The sequence below is a fragment of the Podarcis melisellensis genome (assembly GCF_964234715.1).
Source record: "Podarcis melisellensis genome assembly, chromosome: 2".
Classification (NCBI taxonomy): domain Eukaryota; kingdom Metazoa; phylum Chordata; class Lepidosauria; order Squamata; family Lacertidae; genus Podarcis; species Podarcis melisellensis.
The window spans coordinates 123346138-123361703 of record NC_138529.1 but is presented as its reverse complement, the minus strand read 5'-3'; the positions used below and the strand labels follow the sequence as shown (position 1 = coordinate 123361703).

At 53.7% G+C, this 15566-nt stretch overlaps 1 protein-coding gene across 2 annotated transcripts; it reads left to right on the top strand.

Annotated features, from left to right (window-relative positions):
* Window positions 1-364: 364 nt before the first annotated feature.
* RXRB (retinoid X receptor beta) lies at window positions 365-14910 on the top strand. Of its 2 annotated transcripts, none has more exons than XM_081898438.1 (10): window positions 365-593; window positions 4278-4510; window positions 5859-6012; window positions 7285-7464; window positions 9427-9596; window positions 10207-10336; window positions 12270-12402; window positions 12512-12603; window positions 12761-12866; window positions 14623-14910. In XM_081898438.1, exons 1-10 carry the CDS (start codon window positions 566-568, stop codon window positions 14768-14770), a joined length of 1374 nt encoding a protein of 457 aa, XP_081754564.1. In that variant the 5' UTR covers window positions 365-565; the 3' UTR covers window positions 14771-14910. The 2 variants fall into 2 exon arrangements, with proteins under 2 accessions (XP_081754564.1, XP_081754563.1); XM_081898437.1 differs by having other exon boundaries at window positions 451-593; window positions 9427-9659.
* Window positions 14911-15566: the final 656 nt, after the last annotated feature.

Here is a 15566-nt window from a genome sequence, read left to right as displayed (position 1 = left end):
AGATGTGAGAGGCCCCGCCCCTTCTCCCCTCCCGCCCTGCCCCTTTTCGCTGAGGGCCCGGGGGCCGCGGCGCCTGCCGGGAAACGCCTCGCATCCGGGAGGCCCCGCTGCATTGTGGGAGGCTGGCCCGGCGCCTGTCGGGCGGGCGGAGCGCGGCCCCCTCCCTCTCTCGCGCCCCCTCGCGCGGTGCCTGCCGGGTAACCCCTCTCCCTCGTCCAATCGACGTCCCGCTCTCCTGGCCCCGCGCGGTGCCTGCTGGGAGTCTGGCCCTGTCCCCGAGGCCCCCTCGCCCGGGAGGAGGAAGAGGCGGCGGCGGCGGCCCCGCGGTGCATGGTGGGTGAGGAGGCGGCTGCGGGGAGGGCAGCGCCCGGCGGAGAGGCCCAGCGGAGGCCGAGGCAGGGGCGGCGGGGGCGCCTGGGCCTGCGCGCCAGGGGCATTGTGGGTAGGCCCAGGGAGGAGGAGGAGGGGGGAGGCCGCGTCGTCGGGACGAGGCCCGGAGCCCCTGGCGGCGGCGGCGGCGGGGTCGGGGTCGCGGCCTCCCTCGGGATCCGCCCGCGGAGCAGCCATGGCAGACCCGGGACGGGCCGGAGCAGGTAAAGGGGGGCCCCGCCCCACTCACGGATTAGCCTCACAAAAACAGAAGGGGGGGTCCTCTCACCCCCCCACTTCGCACCCCAAAAGGAGATTAGGGACGGGGGGGGCATCTGGCTGGTGGTGTGATTTGGGGCGCCGTGTTCGCGTGTGCAGAGAATAAGAAGGCTTTGCTTTGATTCTGTTTCCCCTTCTGTATTATTATGCCTTTTGCCTTTCCGTTGTTTGCCTGTGATCTCCGGGCGAAGCTGCGAAATTTAATTGATAACGTCAATAATAGTAATGATTTGGGAAGTCCTGCTGCTGCTGCTTCTGACAACAACAACAACAACAACAACAACAATAATAATAATAATAATAATAATAATAATAATAATAATAATAATATTTTTTTATTATTTATACCCCACCCATCTCGCTGGGTTTGCCCAGCCACTCTGGGCAGCTTCCAACAAAATATTAAAATACAATAACCTATTAAACATTAAAAGCTTCCCTAAACAGGGCTGCCTTCAGATGTCTTCTCAGACTCCCGCCCTGTCTGCACAAGGGTTGCAACTAAGAGAAGCAGCAGCAGCATTAGGCAGAGACCCAAGCGGTGCAGTTTTCCTCCTCCTCCTCCTCGCTTCCCTGGCTTAAAATCAAGAATCCTAGAATTGCCGCCTTGGAAGGGACCCAGAGGGTCATCTAGCCCAACCCCCTTCGAGTGGGATTAGGGAAGCTCTCTCAGAGCAGCCCCCTCGCCTTGCCCCTCCTTTTGGGCTGCAGAAGATGCTGGAGGAGCAGGATCTGGCCATGGTGGGCCTCTGCTCTGCACCCCTTGAGCTCTCCCAGGCAGTTTGATGTTGCACCAACATAGACGCACAGGGTCCCTGAGGCAAGACTTAACTGCAGCCCAAGGTCCTTTCTGCCACCAGAGAAGCAAAAAAACCCAAACTGAGATTGTGAGGGGAGGGGTGCGTACGTAGAAGGTGGGGGGAGAGTTCAGTCACCCTAACACCAGTGTTAGAAGCTCAGGTGTATAAGCTGATCACCAAAATGGCACCTTTAAACTTAGGTTTTGGTTGCCACACAAGGGATTGTCTAGGCGCTATTTCCCCCCTTCAATTCATTTCTATATCCGTTTATATTTTAAAGTATTCTTGGAAGACTGTGGGGTGTAGTTACTACATTTATATCCCACTCTCTTCTCCACGGAGTACATGGTGCACCCTTATTCCCTACAACGACCCTGCGAGGTGGGGAAAGAGGTGGTGACTGGCCCAAGTTCACTCCCCAAGCCAGGCCCTCGCCTGAAACTCTCAGTGCTACCCCCCACTGGCTTCCTAGAGTCCTTCTGCTGTGGGGCAGCTATGTAAATTAAGTAGATAAATAAATATGAAGAAAGCCAAATGTCACTTAGAGAAGGATCTGAAACATTTCCCTTGGAAGATTGAATTAGTTTTATCCTGGATGGTTTTGTCTGATGTGTGAACGTGCTGCAAGCCGCCTTTGAGATTTGTTCTTTTGAATGTAAATGCAGTGGTACCTCGGGTTACATACGCTTCAGGTTACAGACTCCGCTAACCCAGAAATAGTGCTTCAGGTTAAGAACTTTGCTTCAGGATAAGAACAGAAATCGGGCCACGGCGGCAGCGGGAGACCCCCATTAGCTAAAGTGGTGCTTCAGGTTAAGAACAGTTTCAGGTTAAGAACGGACCTCCGGAACGAATTAAGTACTTAACCCGAGGTACCACTGTAAATGAAATGAATAATAATAAAAAACAAACCTCGTTGGGAAAAAATAAAAGGTGCCTGGACATTCCATTGTGGCAACCATAACCAAGATTTAAGGTGCCATTTGGCAATTATCTGTGAGTTGTGAACATTGTGATCCGATACTGATTGCTGGAGGTGCTTGCTGGTTTAACTATTGGGGCGTCTGATCAGCCATTGTGAGAACAGGAGGCTGGCAAGATAGATGGGCCCCCTTTGGCCTGGTCTAGCAGCCAGGCTCTGCTGATGTCCTTCTGGTCTGAGTGGCCTCCAGAGAAGGTCCCAATGGCTGCTCTGCCCGGCCGGACCCCAGTTCCCCATCTCAGGACCTGGACTGCCTCAAAGCAGCCCAGCCCCATTTCCTTCCGCCCATGCTCCCCAAAGCAGGGAGGGCTTTCAAAAGAGGAACGCACACCTTGCTCTGAATAACTTTGTGCCGATCCCTGTGAGGGGCAGGAGATCCTGGGCCCCCTGGAACTCACCACCACAGGACGCTTGGAGACTGTCTGCTGCGCAGGTGGCTCCTGGCAGAAGGGCTGTGCTCTCCTGCCAGGAAAAGGAAGGGTTTTGCAGCTGTTTCGCCCTGGCAGTCCAAGTAGTCAAAAGGCTGCTGTTCACCCCCGATGGGGCCCTTTAACTGGGCTTGCAGGTAGCACACTCCCAAGATAGTTTTCCGGGCTTGTTCAGTGGTCTAATCTCAAAGTCTTGATATGTATATTGATATTCACTGATAATAATTCAAACCAAATCTTATTAGAAATAGCTTAATGCACTTCTAAATGATCAAATAAATCAAAAATACATGTTCATTATACATAAAACCAAAATTTTGTAGTACAGAACAGCGGCCTGTCTCTATTTACAACTCTATTAGCATCTCTCGGTATTGTGGATATCACCGAATTTACCTTTTGTTGGTATCTTCATGAACTTATCTAGAAGACTGAGTTAAGCATTTGAAAAATCTATTGAAACCTGACATTACAAGTTCATTTTAGGCTGGGTAGTTCGCAAGTCTTTGTGGCTTTGTGGAATGTTTTGTATTTTTCTCAGAAGGTTGATAAAGTATGTATAATTATTGTTCTGTGTATATTAATCGCCAACGTGTTGCGTGAGTCGCACTACTGGGAACAAGAAGGGGGCAGAGTCCGGGGCAGATGGGCCCTGCCGCGGGGAGGAAGCTGCGTGGGGGGGGGGGCGCAAGTTGTGTGGGAACGATCCTGAAGTGGCAGCTTGTTTTGAAGGAAGGAGGAAGTGGCAGTTGCTCAATCCACCAGCTCCCTCTCCTCTCTCACCGAGCCTCTGCGGTTACTCAGAGCAGGCCATGTGAAGAAGCATAGAACAATAGAAGTGTGGAGCGGGAAGGGACCCTGGGGTGTCATTTAGTCCAACCTGCTGCAATGCAGGAGTCTTGTGCCCAGTGTGGGGGCTTTTATCCCCGCAGGATTTGCTCACCTCTCACTTGATGGTTGGGAAGCTGTTTGTGAAGAGAGTAGAACATAAGAATGTAAGAGGAGTCTGCTGCAGGATCAGGCCAAGGGCGCGTTGAGAATCTAGGAATCAAGATAGGCTGCCTCTGGGACTGGAGGCTCCATAAAAAGAATCAATCTGTTCTAAACTTCCCAGCGTTTGGGTTCCTTGGCTCTCTCTGAGCGCCAGCTTCTGACAGTGCACAGGAGGGAGGGAGGGAAGGCGCCTGGGCGCCGGTCTCCTGGGTTCCTTCCCCACCAGAGGCGGGCGGCCAGGAAGCCCTTGAGTCTCGTGGCGCCTCTTGCGGGGTTGCAAAATATCCGGAGTGAGCAGTTCTGGGGAAACGACAGAAGGGGTGGAGGCTGCGGGGGCTCATTTCAGACTTGGGTTTCTCTCCGGTGTGTGTCTTCACGAGCACAGAGGGGTGAGAGTCACCTTTAACGCTCTCTCTCCCCTTCCAGGCTGCCGGAGTCCGGATAGCTCTTCTCTCAGTTCTTCCCCACCGCTGCGAGGCACCGGAGCGTCCCCTCTGCCAGAGCCCTCGGCTCCCCTGCACCCTTCCATGATCGGCTCCGCCATGACCACCTCCATCAGCGGCCTGGGCTCTCCCTTCCCCGTCATCAGCTCCTCCATGGGGTCCCCGGGACTCCCGGCGACACCCTCCATCGGCTACGGACCTGTCAGCAGCCCCCAGGTAAGACTGCTCACCACCACCGCCCTCCGGGAGCTGGGTGAAGGGGAGCAAACGGGCTGGGAGCCAAGATCTGTGCCTTCTGTGCCATGATTGGCTCCCAGTACATTTCTGAGCACAGTTCAAAGTGTTGGTGCTGACCTTTAAAGCCCTAAACGGCCTCGGTCCTGTATATCTGAGGGAGCATCTCCACCCCCATCATTGTTTTTATTATGATTTGTGTGTGTTTTAAATTACAATTGTGTGCTGTGGGCTTCCCTGAGAGCTACAGATGGAGCGCAGTATACAAATTCTAATGAAAAATAAGTAAACAGAAGAACAAGTAAATAAACTTGGTGACCACTTAGTCCCTGTGCCCAAGTCAAAGTGCTGTTTTTGACCTACAAAGCATTGCTGTTGTTGTTATAATATTTATTTATACCCTGCCTTTTTCCCTGATGGGAATCAAGGCAGCTTACGGATAAAGAAGGAGCAGCTAACAGCCTAGGAAAAAGGAAAACTGTCATAAAAAAACAACGTTAATAGAATTAAATGCAGGCAGATGGATAGGCAGGAGGGTGGTAGTGTGAGAACGGGGCATTTCAGTGGTGGCTTCCCATGGCAGAACACTCTTCCCCGGGAGGCTCACCTGGCAGTTTCGTTACACGTTTTCAGGCTCCCGAGGGGACAGACATTCCTCTCCAACCAGGCCTTTGACTTTTATTTTTTACTTTTATTTTACTGTGGGGTTGTAAGTTGCTTTGGGTTGCCATGGCAGAAAATGCAAACAAGGAATTCAATATGTCAGTAATAAAATGAAAAATTATTTCATTTCCTCTTGTTCACATATCCTGCTTGATTGTAAAAAAAGCAAAACCCAATCAAGTCTCAAAGCGACTTAAAAGAAAGAAGTAACAACAAAATTCTCGCCAAGAGAAATTGACAGCAATACTTTCAGACTGTCAATAAACTAGAATAACAAGTTACAGGGAACCAGGCAGAGGGCCTTCTCGGTAGTGGCACCCGCCCTGTGGAACGCTCTCCCAGCAGATGTCAAAGAGAAGAACAACTACCAGACTTTCAGAAGACATCTGAAGGCAGCCCTGTTTAGGGAAGCTTTTAATGTTTAGTATTTTAGTGTTCTGTTGGAAGCCACCCAGAGTGGCTGGGGAAACCCAGCCGGATGGGCGGGGTATAAATAATAAATTATTATTATTATAAATTATTATAGACTAAGAACTAAGGCGCATTGGGGGGGAGGCGATTCGGCGAGTAATGAGACCTCACTTCTTAAGCGCTTTACATCCTTGAGTGAACGGTCAGGCCAGTCTTCAGGCCGCATGACTGAGCACCCTCTCTGGCCCTTCCACAGATCAACTCCACGGTCAACCTGTCGGGACTCCACTCGGTCAGCAGCTCAGACGACGTGAAGCCCCCTCTGGGCATGCGGGTGGTGGCCGGCCACCCCCACGGAGCCATCATGCCCGGGAAGAGGCTCTGCGCCATCTGCGGCGACCGGTCGTCAGGTGTGCGTGCGGACCTCGCGGGAGCACCAGTCGGCGGAGTCGGTGTGGGGGGGGGGCTTGGGGCAGGGCGGTCAGTCAGTTCTGGCGTGGGTGGGGGCTGGGCTTGAGACAGCTGGGTGGCGGGGGAGAAGTCTCTAGCTTGTTTGGACGGGGAAGCCGGGGAGTCGAGAGAGGGAGCAGGAACAGCCCCTGCATTCCCATATTATTATTATTATTAATAATAATAGGTGGGTGTTTAAATAATGTATTATTATTATTAGTGGGATTTAAATAATATTGTGACATTATCATCATAGCTGCTTTTAGGGATAGCAAAAGGATGATAATAATAATAATGCAAAAATGCCTTAGTGTTTGGGGTGGCAAGCAAGGGGCGGGTCTCTCTGTGTCCCCACAGTCATGGAGGGAGATATTTTGTCACTCTGGGCTCTGCACAGGGACTGGATCCGGGTGAGGTCCTGCCAGAGGAAGACAAGTAGGGTTGGGTGTATTCTGGCCCTGCTGCCTCGTGTGGGATTCCCGGTCTCCAAACTGGGCAAAGCTGTTTTTTTAGGGGGGGCAATACAGTCTTAGGGACACAGGTGGCACTGTGGGTTAAACCACAGAGCCTAGGACTTGCTGATCAGAAGGTTCGAATCTCCTCAACGGGGTGAGCTCCTGTTCCTGGGTCCCTGCTCCTGCCAACCTAGCAGTTCGAAAGCACGTGGAAGGTGGGAAGGTAAATGGCGTTTCTGTGTGCTGTTGTGGTTCGCCAGAAGCAGCTTAGTCATGCTGGCCACATGACCCAGAAAAACTGCGGACAAACGCCGGCTCCATCAGCCTATAGAGCGAGATGAGCGCCGCAACCCCAGAGTCGGCCATGACTGGACCTAACGGTCAGGGGTCCCTTTACCTTTACCTTTAATACAGTCTTGGATTTGTGGCACATTTAAGGAAGAAGGAAGGGTTGGCCAAGGGCTGTGGGGGGGGGGGCGTGATGCTTTGGGAAACGGGGGGGGGGGGTAGATTTTGAGACCAAGGAAATTCCTGCCCTTTAGGGCGAGGGCCTAGGTGCCTCCCCCCTGTATACAGTTCTGTGACCCTGCAATATGGGCTGAGCCTGGGTTCCGGCTTGGGTGGGGAGGCGAAGGGCGTTGGAGGTGTCCTGGGGGTGGGGAGGGTGGGTGGGTGGGTGAGGAGCTGGCCCTTCCTCCTCCTCCTCTTCCACCCCCCGCCCCGCCCGGCCCCCTTGCTGCCCCCGCTCACCCCGTCCGTCCGGCGCCCTCCCTCCAGGGAAGCACTACGGGGTCTACAGCTGCGAGGGCTGCAAAGGTTTCTTCAAGCGGACCATCCGGAAGGACCTCAGCTACACCTGCCGCGACAACAAGGACTGCATCGTGGACAAGCGCCAGCGCAACCGCTGCCAGTACTGCCGCTACCAGAAATGCCTGGCCACCGGCATGAAGCGCGAAGGTAGCGGGAGGGAGGGAGGGGGCGGCAGGGGGGGCTGCAGCAGAGGGAGGGGCCTCCCAGGGACAGGCAGGCAGGCAGGCTGCAGGGGGCGGGGAGAGAGGCAGGGCCGCAGGGAGGGAGTCGGCTTCCTCGTAGATTCGTGGAGTGGGAAAAGGACCCCAGGGGGTCATCTAGACCAATCCGCCGCCTTGCCGGAATCGCAGCTTGAAAGATGGCCCACCCAGCCTCTCCTTAAGAACCTCCCATCTCCCGAGGGAGGCCGTCCCGCAGTACAACAGCTCCTTCTTTCGGAATATTCTTCCTGACGTTTAGTCAGAATCTCCTTGAAGCCACGGGTTCAAGTCCTCCCTTCCAGAGCAGGAGGAAACAAGCACGCTCCCTCCTTCATGGGACAGCCTTTAAGATAATTGAAGAAGGCTCTCATGTCTTCTCTCAGTCTCCTCTTCTCCAGGCTAAACATACTCGGCTCCTTCAACCCTTCCTCATAAGGCTTAGTTTTTAGATCCTTGATCCTCTTGGTCTCCCTCTCTGCCCACCTTCCAGCTTGTCAACATCCTTCTTGAATTGTGGTGCCCAGAAGTGGATGCAGTATTCCTAGTGTGCTCTGACCAAAGCAGAATAGCGTGGGACTATCACTTCCCTTGATCTGGACACTAGACTTGATGCAGCCTAGAATCGCATTAGCTTTTTTTGCTGCTGCATCACCCTGTGGACTCAGGTTCAGCTTGTGGTCCATCAAGACCCCTGGATCCTTCTCACATGTACTGCTAGTCAGCCAGGTGTCCCCCATCCTCTATTTGTGCATCTGCTTCTTCCTGCCTAAGTGCACAGCCTGACGTTTGTCCCTGTTGAAATGCATTCTGTTAGCTTGGGCCCAATTCTCCAATCTGTTGAGGTCATTTTGAATCCCAATTCTGTCCTCTGCGCCTTTAGCTGCCCCCTCACTTCTTTAACTGGGATGCCCAGAACTGGACACGGGACTGACCAAAAATGCTGTGCCCATTCCTGGGCGGCTCAGCGCCACCTTCTCATGAGTTGACTCTTCTGCCGTGTTGTTTTAGCTGTGATTCTGGCGTTGCGGAGGGTTGGGCTGGGGTCCCTTCCTGTTCTACGATCGACGCCTGCCAGATCATAGCGCTTGCTGACGACTCTTAGCCGGAGGGTAGCTTCCTTGAGTGAGGGCTTGTGCAGTGAACCAGTTGCCCCCCCTCCTTTCTCTCACTGCTCCTACTCCTGTCTTGTGCTAGCGGGCAGCTGCTTTGACTGCAGAAGGTCAAGGAGAAGGAGGGCAGATGTGGGAGCCCCCAGGCAGCTGCAGCCCACCATCTGAGGCAGCGCTGGGCTCCAGGGCATAGCGGAACAGCGTGGGGCCCGGAGGTAGCTGGGGAGAGAGCCTTCCGTCCCTCAAATCAGCATCATCCAGACTTGGTTGGACTCGAACTCTGGCCAGCGCAACCCAGAGGTTGACGGGAGCCGTGGAACCAAACCCCCACAGGGTACTGGGTTGGGGGGGGGAGTGGTCCAGGCAGCCCAGGGGTAGCAGTTCCAACAGCCCAGTGGCGGCAGCGGTTGATCTCTGTGTTCGTCCTCCACCCCTTCCCCCTCGGCAGGGACCCCCGCCTGTGCTCCCTTTGGGTTCGGGGGGAGCAGTGGCGGGGGTCGCGTTGCCTCGCCCCACCAGGCCTCCTTGGTGGTGGCGCCTCCCGTCCCGCCTACCCAGAATCCCCTTCTCTCTCTCAGCTGACGGGTTTGACCCAGAGGCAGAGAGAGAGAGAGGGATGAAGTTTGTGCTTGGGGTGATTCCTCGACTTTCCCCTCTCCCTTCTCTCTCTGCTTTCCTGGGGGGGTGGATTGGGACCTGCCCTCGTCTCGTCCCTCACCCCTGCGCCTCTCTCTCTCTCTCTCTCTCTCTCTCTCTCTCTCTCTCTCTCTCTCTCCCCCCCCCCCGCGGTGCCCCCACAGCGGTGCAGGAGGAGCGCCAGCGCGGCAAGGACAAGGACGGGGAGGGGGACCTGGCCGGGGGCGGGGCCAACGAGGACATGCCGGTGGAGAAGATCCTGGAGGCGGAGCTGGCCGTGGAGCAGAAGTCCGACCAGGGGGTCGAGGGAAGCGGCGCCACGGGGGGCAGCTCGGTGAGTTGGGGTGGTGGTGCTGCGGGATCAGAACGCTCGCCCCGGACGTTTGACGTCAACGAGGTAAATACCCGCCGGGGGGAGAGGGAAATGAGGCGCGGTGGGGGGCAGGGGGGGCGGCTGCGGTGCCCCAGGGCAGTGGAGGGGAGCTGGTTCGCCGGGAATACTTTGGCAGTGCATCGTTCAGCTGCGGAACTCCTTGCCGCAGGGGGAGAGGGTTGCCTGCCGCCAGATTTGGGTTCATGGGGGGGTCCCCAAAGGCCATGCTCGGCCTCCACTGTCAGTGGCACCAAATGCACCCAGTACCCCTCTGCTGGTAGCCGCAGGAGGGCGCTGGTCTTGGGTTCGAGTGCTGCTTTCATGCTGGCCTCTGAGCTCTTGTGATGAAGGGCCGTGTTTAAATCTAATAAATAGGGTGCTGGACTAGGGGGGCTGGAAGGGCATGGAGGGGCACCCAGCTGGGTTGGGGAGTGGGTATGAGGGGCTGAGCAGGGGTGGGTCCCGGTCTCTTGCGCAGCGGGGGTGTCTTTTTTGGGGGGGAGTGGCGTTTCTCCTGACGGAAACCTGCCCACCCACCGTCCCGGCCTCCTCCCTCTCTCTTGTCCTGCAGCCCAACGACCCCGTCACCAACATCTGCCAGGCGGCCGACAAGCAGCTCTTCACCCTGGTGGAGTGGGCCAAGCGCATCCCCCACTTCTCAGAGCTGCCCCTCGACGACCAGGTCATCCTGCTGCGGGCGGGTGAGTCGGGGGGGAGTGGCGGGGGACCCTCTGCCAAACACCACTGCATTTTATCCAAATAGAGTCTGCCTCTGTAAGCTGCCAAGCCCTGGGTGATGGGGAATTGCATTCCTGTTCTCCCCCTTCATCCCTTTCAGTCTCTCTTGCCACCATTGGGGCAGAGTTTCTCAACCTTTTCCCAACCTAGTTTCCTTCCTGTTGCCTCCCCCCATCCTACCATACTAAACGAGGCTGCCTTCTGATGTCAAATGTCAGGTACAGTGGTGCCTCGCAAGACGAAATTAATCCGTTCCGTGAGGCTCTTCGTATAGCGGTTTTTTCGTCTTGCAAAGCAAGCCCATTGACAGCTTAGCGTATTAGCGGTTTAGCGGCTTTTAGCGATCAGCTGATAAGCGGCTTAGCGGCTTAGGAAAAGGGGGGGGAGGGGAAAAAACCCGCAGGAACTCGCAAGACATTTTCATCTTGCGAAGCAAGCCCATAGGGAAATTCGTTTTGCAAAGCGCCTCCAAAACGGAAAACCCTTTTGTCTAGCGGGTTTTCCGTCTTGCGAGGCGTTTGTCTTGCGGGGCACAACTGTAATAATAATTTTATTATTCCCAGCCAAGACCAGGCTCAGGGCAGCCAACAACCAATAATAAAAACAAGTTGCTTGAAATACAACTTAAAAAACAAGATTAAAATACAACATGAAAACATTAAAATGCAGCATCATCACAGGAGGAGAAAGGGGAAAAGATAGTTGACACCTGATGGGAGGGCGTTCCACAGGGCAGGTGCCACCACCAAGAAGGCCCTCTGCCTGGTTCCCTGTAGCTTTGCTTCTCACAGGGAGGGAACCACCAGAAGGTGGGCACTATTCTCTTTGTAAACAGAACATGTTTTATTTTTTATTTTTATTATTATTATATAATTTATATAATTTAACCTGTGGCCCCTTTGGAATATACTGGGGGCCCTATGGCCTGTGGTTGATAAACGCTGCATATTAGCGAATGGAGAATCCCTTTTTCCTGTCCCACATTGTCAGTTTCCATACAATGGGTATACAGTGGAACCTCAGTTATCAAACACTTTGGAAGTCAAACCTTTTGGCTTTCATACACCAACGACCCAGAAGTGAATTCTTCCGTTTTCCAAGTGCGCCTCCAAAGTCGAACGGCTTCGTTTCTCCATTTTTTCAATGGATTTTGCCGACCTGCAATTGCGCCTCAGTTGTCGAACTTTTCGGAAGTTGCAACGGGCTACATTAGATGTGGAGTCCAATAGATTCTAAATAGTATTTTCTGTTGTGTTAAGTCTCAACTTATGGCCTTATGGAACTCACTCCCACTGGAGACGGGGATGGCCGCCATCTTGGAATGCTTTGAATTAGGCCAGGGGTGTCTAACTCCCAATAAACTGTGATCTATTCCCAGAAAAAAAGGCAGTGATCCACCCAATATTTTGGGGAGAGTTCAGAGTTGTCAAGCTTTTTTAGGGGAGCAGGTCAGAGTTGACTTACTGACTTTTTTGGGGGGGGTCCCAAAGTTGTTGAGGTTTTTTTAAAAAAACCAGTAAGTGTGAAGAATTGCAATAAATCTGAACACAATGCTACAGGAGACAAGAGTGAGGGAGCGGAGACATGATTCTAAACAACGCAAGCGATAAGGATCCCGCGATGAACCAAGGTGACCTGGGGATCGACCTGTCGATCGCAGTCACCTGGTTGGACACCCCTGAATTAGGCGAATCCCCCGCCCTTCTCTGGCTTTTTTTCTGGCCCAAAAACCCCAAAAACGTTTTTGAATTGATTTTCCCTTGAAATGAGGCTGCATTTTAATGCATTTCAATGTTTTCAATGTTTTAATGCTGTATTTGGGGTATAAATAAAAATTATTATTACTATTATCATTATTATTATCATTACTAACCCCCCCTTCCTTTCTCTCCCCAGGCTGGAACGAGCTGCTCATTGCCTCCTTCTCCCACCGCTCAATTTCCGTGAAGGACGGCATCCTTCTGGCCACCGGCCTCCACGTCCATCGCAACAGCGCCCACAGCGCCGGCGTGGGGGCCATCTTTGACAGGTGCCCATCCAGGCGGGAGGGGGCCGGCGGCCGCCCTCGATGGGGGTGGGTAGGTGGGGCTTTTATCTCCTGCTGCTGACCCCCCCCTGCCCTCCCTCCGTCCCGCCAGGGTCCTGACAGAGCTGGTGTCCAAGATGCGAGACATGCGCATGGACAAGACGGAGCTGGGCTGCCTGAGGGCCATCATCCTCTTCAATCCAGGTGAGCGGCAGGGGAGGGGCCTGGGGGCAGCAGGGGTGGGGGGTGCACGGCCCCCTTCCTTCCCCTCGTCCTGGGGGGTGGGTTGCAAGAGGCCTGCATCCAGGGAGGGTCTTCATCCCTCTCTTCTCCTGAGCGCCTCCGTCTCCCTGTCCGGCAGATGCGAAGGGTCTCTCCAACCCCGGAGAGGTGGAGCTGTTGCGGGAGAAGGTCTACGCCTCCCTCGAGTCCTACTGCAAACAGAAGTATCCTGAGCAACAGGGCAGGTACGGGCAGGCGGGGATTTGGGGTGAGGGGCTGCGCTGAGAAGGCCCCGCAGACAGCGCCTGTGGCAAAGTTCCCCGGGATATTTATTATTCGGTTTTCACACCAAATTTTACAATCACATACCCAATACATAGGGACGCAGGTGGAGCTGTGCTCTAAACCACAGAGCCTAGGGCTAGCCAATCAGAAGGTCAGCGGTTTGAATCCCCGCGACGGGATGAGCTCGCATTGCTCTGTCCCTGCTCCTGCCAACCTAGCAATTCAAAAGCACGTCAAAGTGCTCTGGCGGGAAGGTAAACGGCGTTTCCGTGTGCTGCTCTGGTCCGCCAGAAGCGGCTTAGTCATGCTGGCCACATGACCCGGAAGCTGTATGCCAGCTCCCTTGGCCAATAAAGCGAGATGAGCGCCGCAACCCCAGAGTCGTCTGCGACTGGACCTAATACATAAAAACACGATTCCAGGGAATCTCCTGGACTTCAATCCCCCCCTTTGTGGGTCCTGTTGTTAATCATTTACTCCTGCATCTTTTATTATAATCCAAATATTCTGGCGTGTTCTAGTCCATGGGGTCATAAAGAGTCGGACACGACTAAACAACAACAAATATTTTACATCTCCATTATGTCCAAAGTTCACCATCATGCCGCAAGTGTTATTCCAGTCCTGCTAACAGTTTTGCTTACAATGGTTTTTGAGATAAATTATAAATTTCCCCCATTCCTTGTTTGAAATTTTGGCCTTCCTGGTTTCTTATTCTTCCGGTCATTTTTTGCCAATTTGGTATAATCCATCAACTTCGCCTGCCATTCTTCTCTAGTAGCAACTTTATCTTCTTTCCATCTCTCGGCCAGTAACATCCGTGCAGCTGTGGTCACATACACAAATGGTCTTTTATGCTCCCTTGTCATTTCAGCACCTAGGATTCCTAAAAGAAAAGCTTTGGGTTTTTTTAGAAAAAGTTATTTTAAACATTTTTTTTTCAATTCATTATATATCATTTCCCAATATTATTTTACTACCTTACATGTCCACCACATGTGATAAAAGTTGCCTTCTTTTCCTTACATTTCCAGCAAACATTTGACCCCGTTTTAAGCATTTTTGCTAATTAAAAGGCAAAAGGTAAAGGTACCCCTGACCATTAAGTCCAGTCGTGGCCGACTCTGGGATTGCGGCGCTTATCTCGCTCTATAGGCCGAGGGAGCTGGTGTTTGTCCACAGTTTTCTGGGTCATGTGGCCAGCATGACTAAGCTGCTTCTGGCGAACCAGAGCAGCGCACGGAAACGCCATTTACCTTCCTGCCGGAGTGGTACCTATTTATCTACTTGCACTTTGACGTGCTTTCAAACTGCTAGGTTGGCAGGTATTTACTGGGAGTTAAATACCAATGGTACATCATTTTCACATACCCTCCATGTCCACCACACGTGATAAAAGTTGCCTTCTTTTTTCCCTACATTTCCAACATACATTTGACCCTGTTTTATGCATTTTTGCTAATTCACTGGGAGTTAAATACCAGCGGCTCATCATTTTCACATAGCTTTCTTTTGGCGTGTAACATACTGTAAATTTCAAATCTCAGTTCCATAACTTCTCCCCCCCCCCCCCCGGAATATTCTCGCTCCCCTCCCGTGGAAAGATCCTTTGCAGAGGGCAGGGCGGCCGTCGAGGGAGGCTCCCCTTGCGTCCTGTGGCAGGGAGTTCCGCCGCTGCCAGCCGGGGACTTTGACGCCTCTCCCCGCTTGTTCCAGGTTTGCCAAACTGCTCCTGCGTCTTCCTGCGCTGCGATCCATCGGGCTGAAGTGCCTGGAGCACCTCTTCTTCTTCAAGCTGATTGGGGACACCCCCATCGACACCTTCCTCATGGAGATGCTGGAAGCCCCCCACCAGATGTCCTGACCGCCCTCCTCCTCCTCCCCCCAAGTCACTCCTGCCGACAGAAAGAAAGGGGGCGCTTTTGTGGGGATCGCGGCAGGGGCTGGACTGGGTGGCCCTCACTCGCCTCTCTCTTCGCCACGACAACGGCCATCCCATCAGCTGCCACTCCCCCCCCCCGACACGCCTGCCCCACACCCCCCACACCGCCTCCAGAAGAGCCCCCCAAGTGAGGTGATGTTGGCTTCCTCCTGTGATGGATTTTTAGGGGTTCGGGACACGGGAGGGGTCGCCTTCTGGCCAGATCTCCCAGACACACTCCAGGGCTGTTGGGGGGCAGTTTACCTTTGGGGGAGCACCTCCTTGCCCCTCCCTCGACGGGGTTTTTAAAGGCATGGTACTGTGTTTGGCGTGGGTCTCCTGCGCAGCCCCCCCTGCCCACCTCTGAGCTTTGCAGGCTTTTGGGGTGAGGTCTTCCCTCTGCCCCACGGAGACAAACAGTGCTTGTGAGGGGCCGGGCGGGGGGCTTCTGGGGCGCAGCTCCCGACCCCAAAGAGGATTCCCACGACAGACTTTATTTTAGAGAATGTGGGGAGGGGCACTGTAACCTCCCGCCGACAGCCCCCTCACCCCCAAAGTAGAGGCACTTTTTTTAAAAAAAGAAAAAATGGTTTCTAAGGTATTTGGGGAATGCTAAGCTTGTAGGGGGAAGGGGTCGAGTTTTTACCTCAATAATGGTTATCAGAAAATACGGTTTCCTAGATTCTTGTCCCTCCCACACCCCCCAGGTAGAGGCCTAAGCAAACCCCTTTCCCTCTCC